This window comes from Carcharhinus amblyrhynchos, chromosome 16 (genome assembly GCF_965287045.1).
Source record: "Carcharhinus amblyrhynchos chromosome 16, sCarAmb.v2.hapA, whole genome shotgun sequence".
NCBI classification, from domain to species: Eukaryota; Metazoa; Chordata; class Chondrichthyes; order Carcharhiniformes; family Carcharhinidae; genus Carcharhinus; species Carcharhinus amblyrhynchos.
The window spans coordinates 27619301-27636223 of NC_137339.1; the positions used below are offsets into that span (position 1 = coordinate 27619301).

Consider the following 16923-nt stretch of genomic DNA (forward strand, 5'->3'; position numbering starts at 1 on the left):
GTAGCGATTGTCCAGTTTGCAATTCAGTTCTCATTTCAAAGTCATATATGCTTCTATACATAATGCTTCAATTTTATATAATTTATTTAACGGTAAATGTTCTAGTAACTTGGAAAAGAGTGAATTGGTTTTGGATGGAATATTGGAGTTTCTCTGTAATACACTATGAATAAATGGTGGTGGAATTTAACCATTTTTTGGCAAAGTGCCCTCTCGGGCAGGAAGAGCGAAGGATAGCCAGCCAGCGCGTTGGTAGATTTTCCCACCTTATTCTTCAACTGATTGTCAAAAAAGGAAGAGGCAGGTTCCCACGACATACGATCTCGCCAGAAACTTAGGGCCTGATTTTGATTCTAAGTGGGATTGTTTCAGATCCGACTTTTAGGCCCGTTCTCAGGTCCCCCCATGTGCCTGAAAAAATATCAGCAATTCCGAATCATGCTGCAGAAGCCTGTGGATGCGCAGTAAAAAAAACTGAAAAATGCTCCACCGCTACTTCGCTCACGGGCCCGATTAATGCCTCCCCCCGGCACCCACAGACATTGTCCCACCCCCACAACATAACTGCCCCCCTTATCCCCCGCTACTCAAACCGATCGTGGCCCCATGTCCCCTTCCCACCTATTGATCGCATGCAGAATGGCAGCGGGCCCCCTACCCCGCACCGCAGAGCCATCTGACCCACCTCTCTCCCCCTGAACAGAGAGCCAACTGACCAGCCTCCCTCCCCACCCAGCAGAGAACGATCTAACTCGCCTCCCCCCCACCCCCCCGCCACCGATCTGAGTCAGAGACTTACCTCCTCAGAAGCTGGGGTGCCCGAATCAGACCTTTGTGGGCATTATCTGTTTCGCACTGAATCTGGACAGGCAAATGTGGTGGTAAAGGGGAAAGAGCCAATAAGTGTGGGCATCCAGCCCATTTAGTCAATTTAAATGCATGCAAATGCAATGAAATTGATATCGCACCAGTTTCAGGCGTGATCCCCACCGTGGCCATTTTTGGCAGTTGGTGAAGGGGGAACGGAGGCGGGTGCGGATTGCGCTACTCACCTCACCTCCAACTTTACCAAGTTTTTGCACCCGAAAACGGGCACAACTTTTTGGTAAAATCAGGCCCTTAGGTTTCAGTAACAGATCCCCAATGTAAAAGGATAAAAATTCTTCCCCCCACCATCTAATCTCCCCCACCCACCATGGAAGTCCACCACCCTCATGGAAATCCACCTATCACCTGCACCCCCGCCCCATCCACCCCCCCCCCCCCAACTGCCCAATCCCCCCACTTCCTGCCCCCCACCAAAACTTCTCCTGGGCAATTTCCCCAAGGAAGTCAATCCCACACCTCCGCCAACATAAAGCCTCCCCACCAGCCACAGAAATGAAACAACCCCACCTCACAGAATGCACCCTCCCCCAACCCCGGCATGCGGCCAGTGCTAGGAAGCAAAACCCGGGCATGACCGTGTCCCCCCCAGCCCCTCCCCAGACTCTGTACTCATATATGCACCTCCAGCGGGTTCTCCTTACCATGTGTATGTCATGAGGACCCTGTCATGAATGGACAATTTAACATTGGGGGGGGGGAGCTGTCAGGCATTGCCAGGGTGGATAGTCAAAGGCTCTTTCCCTGGGTGGCGATGTCTATTACAGTTCAAAGTGAGAGGGGGAAAGTTTAAGGGAGGTGTGTGGGGGAAGTGGTGGGTGCCTGGGACATGCTGTCAGAGGAGGTGGTGAAAGCAGGCACAGTAGCAACATTTAAGAGGAATCTGGATGGGTACATGAATATGAAGGGAATAGAGAGATGGCAAGTAAGAGCAGAAGGTTTTTTTTAGTTTAGTTAGGGCATCATTATCGGCCTGGGCTTGGAGGGCTGAAGGGCCTGTTCCTGTTCTATACTTGTCCTTGCTCATTGTTCTTTGTATAAAAGCTTAATAATTACATTTAAATTTATGCAGATGGGGTCACATGTTTCAACATCATGATTCCGTTACATCATTGGTTGGGGGTGGGGACAATTGATCGGAGAAATCCTGCAGGTGTAAAAGCTGTTTTGGTGATCCCATATGATTCTTCACCCCTCCACCGTTCCCATCCCCAAAAACGGGAGCAGAAAATCCTCCCCGGGGAGTTGAAAAACTGACTTGGAACAGTCCCGCTACTGAGTATGTGATTACAGTTTACATAGGCAAATTCACAGAGAGAGTTTCCAATGTAAACATGAACAGTAATGTATATTAGAAAACAGTTGACACAGCAATGGGACAAAAATGTAATAACAGAAAGCGAAACCTTATGGATGGAAACTTTAGTGCGGATGAAATATTTTAAATAGTTTCAATTTGACATGCAATTCTCTCATGGAGATCGAAGAAATTTCCTGAACAGCTGTATTTTCTCTGTTAAAAATTAACAAACGTAAATGGAAGGAATAAGGTACTCTGAAAACATTCAAATATTAAGTGCCACAAAACTCCCTTTTTTGTAGTTTTAGGGTAATATTGACAGAATAGAATGGACTATTTGAACTTTCAATGTCTGAAAATTAATTATCATAAACTATGAATAAACAAACTGTCACAAATCTAGAATTACTAAAACACTCTTGAACTATCTCAAACATTTTCAAATACATCTCTTGTTTCTTTGGAAACAAAAGTCTGTGTGATGGAAAACCCATTTTCAAACACTGCTGTCCAATTGAACTGCCAATATTTTAACAAAACCGAGATTCGCAAGAGCAAACTGTGTGTGTTTCATTAAGGAGAGTTCTAATATAAGGCTGTTGATCATTTTCTTTTCCCACTTAGGTCCAACTAGCAGGACGATTTGTTACAGTATTACTCGATCCTCATTCATTTAATTCAGTTGTGACAGAATCCAGTGCAAAGCTGAACTTCACAAAATATGCATTAGTTTTAATGGATAGAATCTTCAACCTTCAGCTCCCTGACTACGATCACAACAAAGAAAAAGCTTTGATGAAAATGTGAGTGAAGTATTTTTTTAAAGTTTATTCAGTAGGCTTACATTAGCATTGCAATGAAGATACTGTGAAAATCCCCAAGTCGCCACACTCCGCCATCTGTTTGGGTACACTGAGGGAGAATTTAGCATGGCCAATGCACCTAACCAGCACTTCTTTCAGACTGTGGGAGGAAACCAGAACACCTGGAGGAAACCCACACAGGCACGGGAAGAATGTGTAGACTACGTGCAGACAGTGACAGAATCCAGTCACAGGATATATATGAAAAAATATTTCAAGAAAGGAGCCACTAGCATAGTAATTGGTGTATTCTAATTTCCACTGAAGCATGCAATTGGGCTAAATGCATTATTGTATGGGTATAAGTTCCACTTTAAGTAATGCAATAATTCAGATATGTGAAACAAAAAACTGGTTAGCTACATAAATGGTCATTTACAATTGCACAGGCTGTTACAATCTCAGCTGATGTTACCACTGGTCAGTCAGGTCCCAGAGCAAACCCTGGCTCGATAGACCACTATTTTCATTTCTTGGATACTTGGATGAACAGAGTCACAGGCCTGCTAATTAACTCTTAATAAAAGAATAAAGCATTTATTAAACAAGAAAAGATTAACACTACTCCTTCACAGATATGTACAGATGCGAAAGGATAACACAAGTTTACAAAAAGTATCTTACGCTCTAATGAGTGCGCAGTCCATGTAAACCAATAGGAAAATGTGATCAGACACACCACACTATGAAACTTAGCGACAGATGACACCCAAAACAACTTCTGTGGGTTTCTTATCAAATCCCCTGCACCTGCCCCCTCACCCTAGCCCCCCCACCCCCCTTCCCAGGTGTTTGCTACACTGTGGGCCAACTGGTCTCACTGGAGCTCTGACTTTCATATAAGGGTTTTCAAACTCCACTGTCAAAGAACGTACTTTGAAATCTTTCCCCGAACAACTCTTTCTCTCAATTTACCAAGGATCCACACACAAGATTTCAACCCCTCCTTTCATTATTTTGCCCTGGAATATAATGTTAGTTGAAACTTTCACACATTCTCGCTGGTATGCATCCATGTCAACAGAATACCACAGATTCACAGACTGCATTAAGATGTTATCAATCTTAGGGGCACTTCAGATGTCTGGCTTCTCACTCGCCAACTTCTACAGGTTTGTACCTCGCAGCCCTGCTTTTTATTGTGTGCTTCTCTTTCTGCTCCTGAATTTAGTGAACAGTACCTTGTTCAGATTTTGGTTCTTTGCCCCTTTGTCTTCAATCGTTCTGGGACTTTCCTCTTTTTTTAATTCCCTGGTTTCTGGAACTTCCATTCCTTTAGCTTTGGGGATTTGTTTTCTGCTGCTCTGTCTTATCCTGCCTGTACTGGTAGTTTCTGTGGAAAGCTTCGTGCTTCCCGGTTATCTGGTTCCGACTAAATTCAAATGCTTCTGCTTTTCAGTGTTGGCCTCTGGTTGCTAAGAACAGCTTAGTTTCTTTCATTCCTATGCTTTGACATCATAAAATCTCAATTACATTGAGAGCAAAGTTTAAAGTGAATCTAAACTATAGACCCGCAGGCACCATTGCTTAACGTGAGGCTAAACTGAAGGTTATTAGCCCTTTCTGAGCGCACAAACACATAAACTTAAACCGTATTTCCAATACCTTTAAAAAATATAAATTATTTAAAATATTTGTTTCCCAACAGAATGTAACTTGGGCATAAAATCTGCAGTGATGAACAGAATATTTTACAATTGATCTTCATGGTATCTGTCACTCATGTTTAAAACTATTTCTTCATACTCCTAAGGATTGACTTGATTGATTCCTTGTCGTTAGTGAGACCATGACAAACACTCAAAATATAACTTCCCATAACCATCATTGTCACTGGCTATTGGAGAGCGAATCTTTCTGTAGATACTTCACACTGAGAAAATGTACCCATAAGCTTACTGCTCCTTCAAAAGCAACGAGGGTAAGGTTTCCAAGACTTCACTCCTAGCATGGGGTCTTAATCAGCAGGACTGCAGACCAAAAAGGTGGAACAGAGGTCAGCATGCCCAATTCATAACTCCTCCGATTGTCTGGTCATTAATTTTAATGAGCACTAGGCATAATGTTTTGGAAAATCTCCATTGTGAGAAATTATGGACGCTGGAGGTACAAGCCCATTTTATTTGAAATCAGTTAAGAAGCAGACTTATTAAACATTCCTATGCTCATATCTAACAGCATAATTTGAAGGAATTAGCATCTAACGAAATATATAACAGATTAAAACTGAATAAAGCTAACTCATGGATGGGTATTTTTGTGGTATTCTTCCAATGTTATTACACAGATGATTAAAACATGGAGCTAATGATTTTCTTTCTAAAATAATGGAAGCCTCCAATTACAAATACATTAGGAAGATCAGTGAATGTGGGTGCATGCTGTTGGTGCATGTCAATATTTGTTAAAGGAGATGAATTTGTGTCACCAAGACTGTTTTCCCCTTTCACAGATAGGCTTTCCATCATTATCCCTCTCCAGTGATATGATGGAGTGAGTGAGCGAGATTCACATTTCTCATGTTTGCCCAGAGTCCCTTCCTTGATTTTTATGCCTGCGTCCTACAGTTACATTGCAAGTGCAACTCATACTTCCCATGTAACTTTTGTTCTGTAGAGCAGAGTTCTCTAGGTTATGACATAAATGTTACTACATGAACTTTAATTCACAATAACAAATAGGCCTGATATAATAACCCCACAGAGGTGAAAGTTATTTTTTTAAACTATACATTTGTATGCAGCCAGCTCACCAGTTGCTTCCTGCTGAATGCAGGATGGGAGTTTGATACACCTCTGCTTTAACTAGGGAGCATGAAGCTCCCTGATATAACCATCAATTAAAACTCAACAGGTATTTCATACACTAGCAAGACAACCTCATTAGCCTGGCTGAAGGCATCACACCTGAATCTTTAGGAATTATTTCACCTCTGCCTGCGATAACACAAATGCTGGTGTTTGTGCCCCTAGCTAGTTTCTCACAGCTGCAGGTGTCGCCAAGCATCCTGAACCTGCTTCTGCCTAACTGTCAGGGCCAATGGTACAATCTGGTGCATGGGTGTGCATTCTGCTCCTGTAATGAATTTATTATATCTCTGAGAACTTAAATATAAAGAGGAAATTAATACTTCTCCCCATATATTAGCTTCCCACGAAGCTGCTTTTTAATAAAAGTGATTGGTGTGACCAGTAAATTTAAGTGCAACAAAATGCGAACTACAAACCAGTATGCATGGCCACTGTCCCTTCACAAATCTGACTCAAACTATTCAGCAAAAATATTATAACATTATATGCAAATTGTCTGTTTACCTCAATTCCATAGTTTTTAAGATCACATATCCTGCTAACATGATGCCAAAAACACAATGATGAAATATAAAAATCTCTAGTGATCTAACCAATGTGTACTGGGGACAGACTTTCTAGTTTACTTCAGTCTGAGTTCAGCTTCACATTAATTGCTCCTTAGGTGCTCAGTAATTATTCAATTAAAGTACTTTATTATATCCTATGAGGAAATATGGAGGTATAAAATGGCAATTAAATCTAAATAAAACTTATGTAATAGCGTGATCGTTATTGATTTTCAGATTTAAACTTCACAGAATGTTCAACTGCATATGATTATCATTCCCACTCAAATGTTCACAGTATCTGGAACCTTTTCTTCTGGCTCACTTTTGCATATTTAATTCTGCTGATCGTTTAATGGCACACGCATTTAGTTAATCCCTTGAAAAATGGCAGTGTTCATATCATTGCCACTCATGCAGCTTTCAGAGGATCACTGCTGCTTGCCAGAAGAGGTTGGTTAGATGGCAAAACTTGTTCTTCACAGTTGAAAACAACTGCTCTCATCTTGTTTACAGTGTCAAGATATCCAAAGAGGCAAACAGAGATCTTTGCTCCAAAGCATGATAAAACAAAAAACTGAGTTCTGAAGCAAAATTGGCTTTGCCCCAATGTTCAAACATGTGGGATGTAAATTGGGTGTGAAGAAACATTTCAGATCTCTCTCCACTTTGCTCTGGAGTCATTACAGTGTTAGCATAAAGCAAAGCCACAAAGGTTAGGGTTATAAAAAAGCAGCTTAAAACAGCAAACAATTATGTAGATACAATTCTCTAAGCAACTTTTATTCAGGGAAAATACTGCTTTATAAAGTTTATAAGAAGGTTAATAGTTACAACAAAGATAGTGGTGCATCCAACAGCTCATTATCCAATTTCCCCTTGGCCATTTGTAGCTTCACATTGATGGTTTAAAAGAATTATAACACATTCAGGAAAATTCGAACTCATTGAGTTGATATTTGTCCTAGAATCTTGAAATGATGAATAGAAAGACATTTTGTGAATGTTAATTCTGGTTATTTTTGTTTATGTCAGGCAACTTCAAGGGAAAAACTTGTCTTCATTGACACAGGCATTTCTGTCTAATCTGAAAACCATTTTATTGATTGATGAAAATGAAACAAAGAATGGCTGGAGGAAAGAAGAGTTATTCAACTTCTGTTATGATGCTATGTTCAGGTAGGGTAATGATGAGTTTCTGTGCTCATGGATTTTACTCTGGTGCTTGATGTATGCACGTGCTATATAAGCTATTTTTCAAAGTTAAGCTAGTCTTAATATATTATCCCTACAGTACAGAAGGAGGCATTCAGCCCATTGAACTTGAACCAGTAACAATCCCACCCAGGCTCTATCCCTGTAAACCCATGTATTTACCTCGCTAATCCCTCTGACGCTGAGACAATTTTGCATGGCCAATCCACCTAACTTCTTTAGACTGCAGGAGGAAATGGGAACACCCGGAGGAAACTGACGCAGACATGGGGAGAATGAGAAAACTCCACATAGACAGTCACCTGAGGCCGGAATTGAACCTGAGTCCCTGGCACTGTGAGGCAGCAGTGCTAACTGCTGTGCCACCGTGCTAAATCACAAAACGATTTTGCATTCTAACATAACTTATTGTTCAGCAGTAAATACCAATGTGCTGATATTAGAAACACAAGCTGAATGTAAGGTTACTTTGTAAAAATGGCAGGAGCATATATTAGTTTATTCGGTAATGGGATTTCCAAAATAAAGTGTCTCTGGCCAGAATCTTGAATCAGTAAAACTTTGAAAGACACACAGAAGCTTTATTGGTTCAAAACAACGCGTAGTCAAATCACAGAAACCAAGTCAAATTTGATCAAAATCAATACTGAGGAAAATATCAAGGGGAAAATTGCATTTAAATAACATATAACACAACTTTAGGACATCGCAAAGTGCACAATGTCCAATTCAACATCTCAAAGTGTTCTGACTCGGCAACATAAGGCATTACTCTGACACAGTTATAGAAAACACGGCCTCCAATTTCATATCATCACAGGTAATCCACAAGCAGGAAATATTTCAAACTCAGATTTCAGCACCTACAGATATTAAACTAACTCGCAATGTCAAGCTCCAGTTCAGGATTTTGGATTTGGAGTTAGGACTCCGATATCGGGGTTGAGCAAGGATCCCAGTGTTGCGCTGGGTCAGAAGCAGTCATCCGATAAAGATTTCACTTCAGTAGACCAAGTCCTGGACAGAGGGCATGCTCACTGTGGAATGAATGGCCAATGAGCTCTTAAAGCTGGAGGGATTATAGGAAATCCTCCAGCATGGAGGGGGCTGCAGTCTGTCACTGAGGGTAAGGGAGAAAGAGGGTGCCTCCATCTTTCTCAGCAGTTGGAAAAGCTGATGAATTAAAAAATGCACAGAGATGCCGACTCACCATTGTGGATGAAGTCACTGTTAGTAGTTCAAGAAAGCACAGCGCTGTAAACTGCCTTAAAATAAAAATCAGGAATTCGAAACTGTGACAATCCTGACAATCACAAGCACCTTGCTATGATGGGGATAAACTGGAGGTCAGTTTCTAGCCAATCCCACTGTTATCTCTGCTCCTCAAATGACTAAGAAAAAGAGCTTTCCTCAGAAACACCAGGGTATACATGCCTCTGCTTTAGATACGGATAACAGTGAAAGAAGACTTGTTTGTTTCAAGTGTCATCTCATTTGCAACTCACTTAAAATTACATCCCAAATCTGTCTGACATCTCTCCTTTCCTCCTTTTCTTTCAAATAATATATTGAATTTGTGGGGTTCCTACTGCAAGCCCATGTCATAAGTTATGTAGATGCTGTAACTAAAACAATTTCAGCTAAAGTTGTTGCCGAGCACCTAAAAAAAAAATTTGCATTGAAATATTCAAAATTCACAGATCTCCATTTAGATGCTGATTTCGTGGTTTGTGTTGACTGACACTTGCTAAAGGGTTTGGTTTATATACATGAGATTAACAAAGTGAAAATCATGGGAAGTTGCGTAGGAGTTTCTCCACATACAATTACCAATGAGTTTAAGATTGTAATGAAACTTCTGCTCCTTTTCAGCAATAGTTTCATCCGTCAAATTTACAATACCTCTTGAGCATGGTGCACAGTGTATTGGGTTTCATTCCAATTTCAAACAGCTTATTATGCCACTGCTGATGATGAGGAAACAGACCCTTGCATGGTGGCACAGTGATTAGCACAGCTACCTCACATTCCAGTCTTATGTGTCTGTCTGCATGTTCTCCCCGTGTATGCGTGGGTTTCCTCCAGGTACTCCCATTTCCTCCCACACTCCAAAGATGTGCTGGCTTGGCACATTGGCCACACTGAGTTGGCCCTTAGTGTTATGGGGCTCAGCAGGGTAAATACATGGGATTGCAGGGATAGGCCCTGGGTAGGATCGTTGTCGGTGCAGATTTGATGGGCTGCATTGTCTCCTTCTGCACTGTACGGATTCTATGCTTATACAATTCTATTATTATGCACTGTGAAGATGTACCTGCATTTACAAATAACAGGAAATAAATGACCGTTTGTATGTTACACATGAGCAATGTCACTTCACCTCATCATGACTTCAAAATGAAACGGCCTTGATGAATTCCAAAGCTGGTTTGAAAACGTTTTAAGAACATAAGAACGTAAGAAATAGGAGCAGGAGTAGGCCATCTAGCCCTTCGAGCCTGCCCCGCCATTCAATAAGATCACGGCTGATCTGAAGTGGCTCAGTTCCACTTTCCCGCTTTCTCCCCATAACCCTTAATCCCCTTGTCTACCAAAAACCTATCTACCCGCGTCTTAAATATATTTAGTGAGGTAGCCTCCACCACTTCAACTGGCAGAGAATTCCAGAGATTCACCACCCTTTGAGTGAAGAAGTTCCTCCTCAACTCTGTTCTAAACTGTGCCCCCCTTATCTTGAGGCTGTGCCCTCTAGTCCTGCTGTCCTTTCTGAGCGGGAAGAACCTCTCCACCTCTACCCTGTCCATCCCTTTCATCATCTTATACGTCTCAATAAGATCCCCCCTCATCCTTCTAAACTCTAACGAGTACAAGCCCAGTCTATTCAGCCTCTCTTCATAGCTCAACTCCGGTATCAGCCTAGTGAACCTCCTCTGCACTCCCTCCAAGGCCAAAATATCCTTGCGCAAGTGCGGCGACCAAAACTGCACACAGTGCTCCAGCTGTGGCCTCACCAGTGCCCTGTACAGTTGCAGCAAGACCTCCCTACTTTTATATTCAATCCCCCTCACTTTGAAGGCCAGCATCCCATTTGCCTTCCTGACCACCTGCTGCACCTGTAGGCTGGGTTTTTGCGACTCATGCACAAGGACCCCAGGTCCCTCTGCACAGTAGCATGCTGCAGCTTTTCGCCCTGTAAGTAGTAGTCCTTCCTACTATTATTCCTACCAAAGTGGATAACTTCACACTTGCCAATGTTGTATTCCATCTGCCAGGTCCTCGCCCACTCGCTCAGCCTATCTAGATCCCTCTGCAGACTTTCTACACCCTCCGCACAACTTGCTGTTTCACTTATCTTTGTGTCATCAGCAAATTTCGACACCTTACACTCGGCTCCCTCCTTCAGATCATCTGTATAAATGGTAAATAGCTGAGGCCCCAGCACTGATCCCTGGGGCACTCCACTAGTCACCAACCGCTAATCCGAATAGCACCCATTGACACCCACTCTCTGCCTCCTATTTGACAGCCAATCCTCTATCCACACTAACACCTTACCCCCAACTCCATGCCCCCTAACCTTCTGTAACAACCTTTTGTGCGGCACCTTATCAAACGCCTTCTGAAAATCTAGCAACACCACATCCACCGGTTCCCCTCCATCCACCGCACTAGACACATCCTCATAGAATTCCAATAAATTCGTCAGACACAACTTCCCCTTAACAAATCTGTGCTGCGTCTGCTCTATCAAACAATTCTTCTCAAGATGCCTCGCTATTTCCTCTTTGATGACAGATTCAAGCATTTTTCCTACAACAGACGTTAAACTAACTGACCTATAATTCCCTACCTTTTGCCTGTTATCCTTTTTAAACAGCTTTTAAACAGTTTTGGGAGAAACGGTTAATTTTCTTCTCACAATCAGCACTTGAGATGACTGGCAGATCTCATGTTTATTCTCGCTGTTTAATTAGGGCGGGGTATCTTACGCTGTTTGGAAATGAAGCTGTACAAAATAATGGACAAGCATCAAAAGTTAAAGATGGGATTTATTCAGCACAACTCTACAATGTGTATAAGAGACTAGACCATCTTTTGATGAAATTGGCCTCATCAACATTATCTGGTGGTGAGTCATCATTAGCAAGCTATCTTTAAGAGTTTAAAGTTTATTTACTAGCCACAAGTAAGGCTTACATTAACACAGCAATGAAGTTACTGTGAAATTCCCCCAGTCACTACACTCGGGCACCTGTTCGGGTCAATGCATCTAACCAGCCTGTCTTTCGGATTGTGGGAGAAAACCAAAGCACCCAGAGGAAACCCATGCAGACTCCGCACAGACAGTGACCCAGGCCAAGAATCGAACCTGGGTCCCTGGCATTGTGAGGCAGAAGTGCTGACCACCGTGCCAAATTATCTGTGCCATACTAACCAAGTGTATAATGATGCTGAAGGAAAATTGTCTTGAAACAAATTATATTAGTGGATAACTTAAAATATTTGCAGGTCTACTAAGACTGTTGCGGTTAATTTTTGCTCTTCATAATAGTTTAATTGACTTCAGTCAATGTAAATTACAGCCGATTGATAAATAAGTTACTTATTTTGCTTTTGGAAGATGAGAAGAAGGAGGCTGCCTTGGTGAAGGGTCGCCTATGGCAATTGTTGTCTGAGGAGAATCTTAATACCAAAGTGAACAGAAGCAGCTGGCTTGAAAGCTACCGGAACTACCTTCAGAAACTGGGTGTGTCTCCTGACATGCAGGCACGAGCAATGGTACTGCAGCTGTGGGCTACACAGGTAGGCAATCTTTACAAAAGGATACTCCTTTCATTGCTGCAAACTCACACTTAGATTTGAATAATATAATGTGCTGCCCATAATAAACAGTTATAACATTTAAAAATGTTCACATTAATAGACAGGTAAGATACGGTAGAGCAGATGCTTCCCCTTGTTAGACATTCTAAATTGAAAGGCCGTAGTTTTAGGCTAAGGGGTAGTAGATTTAAAACAGAAATGAGGAGGAATTACTTTACTCAAAAGGTTGTGAATCTGTGGGATTCTCTATCCCAGTGGATGCCAAATTTATAGAAGATTGAGGAGGAAATAGGGAGATAGGTTTTTAGTTAATAGTAGATGAAGGGTTAAAGGGAACGGACAGGATGGTGAAAGATGAAGTTGAGATGAGATCAGCCATGTTCATATTGAATGGTGGCGCAGGCTCAAAGGGCTGAATTACCTACTGCTGGTCCTAGTCCTTATGCTCTATGTCACTTACTATTTCAACAGACAAATTTATTGGTACTCCATTACTTCTAGTGTCCATGTGACAGATATATCCAACAGTGTAAGTTGTTTTCATTGGATTCTATTGAATGTACTTTGTCCCCAAAATGCATCAAGATTGATATTGGTGCAATTCTCCAGGCTCCCATGCTCATGTGCAAGTCTTGCAAGGGCTGCCAAACTGCAGGGGAGGGGCCATGGTGCATTTAGTGCTGGCAAGAATCCATTTTTGGATTCTCCGAGCCCCTGCGCCCCGACACAATCTGGTTCTAGTCTGGCGAGGGCCTGAACCAGATTAGCACATTTTAAATAAGCATTTAAATATAAAATCTCCAGCCATTTGTTGAACTGCCTATTCTTATGATTGATGTGGTGATGCCAGGGTTGGACTGCGGTAAGTACAGTAAGTAGTCTCAGAACACCAGGTTAAAGTCCAACAGGTTTATTTGGTAGCACAAGCCACTATCTTTCAGAGCTCCAAAAACTTGTGGCTTGTGCTACCAAATAAACCTGTTGGACTTTAACCTGGTGTTCTGAGACTTCTTACTATTCTTATGCTTGCCAGTACATGGCACTGGGGAGTAATCCTGAGATTACTACTCAAGGTCCTGCTTTCCAATTTCCTTTCTAACTCCCAAAAATCGGCTTTCAGGACCTCATCCTTTTTTTCCTGCTTCTATTGGCTCAATGTTGTCACTGTGTGGGCTACTACCTTTGGCTATTCACTGTTCCCCAAAAGAATATCATGCATTCTTTAAACTAATTTAACATTGATACTTGGGCCTGAATCTTCTGGCCCTGCCTATTGCAGACAAGTGAGACAAAGAGAATAAGCAAAAAGATCCATTGACCTCGGGCAGGAACTTCTGGTCCCAGGGTGGGCATGACCTGAAGATCCCACACTTGAACTTTAACAGTTGTAAACTATCCCTCTAAAAGTCACTTTTTTTTTACGCATTAAAACAGCCTACTGAAATTTTGCTTGGCTAGCTTTTGATGAGCATCAATTAATAAACTATTAAAAATGTGTGTCCTTATTCAAAAGCCTTAAAAATAGTGGAGTGAGCATAAAGTGTTTTGTTCCAGGTATGATGCAATTGATCCACTAGGAGGTTTTTATCAAAACAAACTTGAGTTAAGAACACAGCTAGAATATAACAAAAAGAATTATTTTTACTAGTTAAAATACTTAAATATGACAAAACATAATACTTAACAGCTAACCATCTTTATTGTTCCAATTTGCAACATTCCCCATAGACATAAATCTCTTCTTTAGAACCAATAGCATCAAAAGCAAAATGCTTATATGGATGCTAGATTTCCAGCCTTTTAACACTTCTGGACAGTTTCCAGAAAAGAATATATCCTCAAAGAGCAGCACTTAACAGAAGTAAACCTGTGCTGGAATTCTACCACCCCACCTGCCATGGGAATCAGAGCAACAAGGGGCGGACAATGAGAAAGTCAGTTGACATCAGGCGGAGCAAGGTTGTAAACTACCACACCTAGTCTCTGGCAGATTCTAGACTTCAGAGACAAAATAGCCTATCTCTCTTTGCAGCTTCCAAACAGCAACCAATCTTGAATTTGCAGTGTAACTCTAGCTCCACCCAGTCATATGTCCCTACCTGTCAATCAATCTAATTAAGTCCTATTTTGCAAAACCCCAGGGGAAATCACTGTAATCAACAGAATGGCATTAGTCAGATTAAAATAAACATTCTAGCAATTAGGAGCAATTATTCTGTGACTGTAACAAAAGACGGCTGCTGGATATAAACAAAACGGTCTTCTCTTGGCCCAACTCATTCCCCAAAACGGTATCAGTAATGAAAAACAAATGCTAAAATAGATATTGCATAAGAAACATGACAAATATATTTCTTAAAGACACAGTATCATCACAAATGGAACTGTGATATTATTGTTATAACAGAGTCCTGGCTCAAAGAAGGCCAGGATTGGGCGTTAAATATCCTGGGGTACAAGATATTTGGAGAGACAGGAAAGGAAGAACAAGAAGTTGGGTAGGGTCGGGGCAGGCAAGTGGCAGTATTGATTACAGGTGGCATGGCAGTACTGGACTGAGAGAATGTTCCAGAGGGGTCAAGGATGGAATCTCTCTGACTAGAGGTAAGGAATGAAAAAGGTGCAATCGCATTGATCAGTGTTGTATATAGAGCATTAACTCATGGAAGGAAAGTGGAAAAACAAATCTGCAAATAAATTACCTAGAGGTACAAGAATTATAATGGGGGGCTTATCTAAATGAGAGTATGATTGGAATAGTGCAAAGCAACAAGAAGGGGGAGAGTTCCTGGAATGTGTTCAAGATAATTCTCTGCAGCAATGTGTTTCCGATCCAATGAGAGGGCAGAAGTTATTGGACCTGGTTCTGGGGAATGAGTTGGGCCAAGAGAAGACAAACAAGAATTCAAGGACGGAGCATGAAGAAAAAATGAGCAGCTAACAAAGAGGCATCCCTGGATCTTCAATCAGCATGTAAATAATATAAAAGAAAGGGCTGATTAGAGATTAAAAAAATAGACTCGTATGTGGACACAATAGAGGTGTGGCGGATTTAAATGAGTACTTAACATCTGTCTTTGCAAAGGAAGAGTTTGCTACTCAGGCTGAGGTGAGCAGAGGTAACAGGTGCACTCAAGGAATTTATAATTGAGAAGGAGGAAGTTGAGAGAAAGACTATCTTTACTTAAAACTGATAAGGCACCAGGACCAGATGAAATGCATCCAAAGTTTCTGAGGGAGGCAAGAGTGGAAATTGCAGGCACTAGGAATAATTTTCCAATCCTTTTTAAACACAGGGTGGTGCTGGAGGACTGACGAATGGCAAATGTTACACCCCTGTTCAGAAATGGTTGCAAGGATAATGTTGTCAACTATAGGCCAGTCAATTTGACTTCAGTGGTAGGGAAAGTTCTGGAACTTATTGTTTGGGGCAAAAGCAATAATCAATTAGACAGCTACAGATAATTAAGGAAAGCCAGTGTGGATTCATTAAGGGAAAATCATGTCTCACTAATTTGTCTGAGCTTTTAGAAGCAGTAACAGGTTGACAATAGCAGTGCTGTTGATATGGTGTATATGGATTTTTACAAAAGGCATTTGATACAGTCCCATACAACAGACAAAACCCTCACTCATGGATTAAAAGGGAGGTAATCACTTGGATAAAAAATTGGCTGAGTGACAGCGACCAGAGAGTAATGTTCGATAGTTGCTTTTCAGATTGGAGGAAAGTTTGTCATGGAATTCCCCAGGAGTCAATGTTAGGGCCCTTGCTCTTCCTGATGTATATTAATGGCCTAGAATGGTATGCAGAGCATGATCTCAAAATTTATGGACGACACGAAGATTGGAAGTATTGTCAACTGCGATAAGAATGGTTTTGAACTTCAAAAGGACACTGGCAAATTGGTGGATTGGGCCAACAAGTGGCAGATGAATTTCAAAGCAAAGAAGTGTGAGATGATTCATTTTGGCAGGAAGAATGTGGAAAGACAGTATGAAACAAAGGGAGAAACTCTAAAGGAAGTCAGAACAAAGAAACAAGTTGAACTGGTTTAAGACACTAGAATTTAAATATTACAAGTGAACCCAGGATGCTATTGTCTGGGCTCAATTGCCTCTGCAGCCTCGCTGGTGAAGGTTCTCACCAGCTGAGGGTCACAAATGGTCCCTATCAATGGGGACCAGGTGTGATGGCCTCATCAGTAGACTGGAGGCCATTGAGGCCCCCCAGGAGGTGGGGGGGGGGCAGGGGTACCCCTTGGGCAGTACCAGCCTGACATCCTGGCACTGCCCACTGGTTTCCACGCAGCACCAAGGGGGCAGGGCCTGAGGGGGCAAGGCCTAAGGGGAGCGTGGGCCGATTGAGGGAGGGGATGCTGCGTGCTCTGCAACAATGATTGGGGTAGGGAGGCTGTATGCTCTGAAACTGGCGATCCTCCGGTCCATGCACGGGGTGGGGACTTGCCTGAGGAGCC

The 16923-nt window shown here is 41.9% G+C and overlaps 1 protein-coding gene across 1 annotated transcript in view; it reads left to right on the forward strand.

Moving 5' to 3' along the window:
- Positions 1 to 16923, forward strand: part of ptgis (prostaglandin I2 (prostacyclin) synthase) — a 73753-nt gene that overhangs the window by 31222 nt on the left and 25608 nt on the right. Inside the window, exons 3-6 of the mRNA XM_080204919.1 lie at positions 2810 to 2988; positions 7442 to 7585; positions 11596 to 11750; positions 12243 to 12424. Of these exons, the coding sequence (XP_080061045.1) occupies positions 2810 to 2988; positions 7442 to 7585; positions 11596 to 11750; positions 12243 to 12424 (660 nt within the window). The remainder of the gene's footprint in view (positions 1 to 2809; positions 2989 to 7441; positions 7586 to 11595; positions 11751 to 12242; positions 12425 to 16923) is intronic.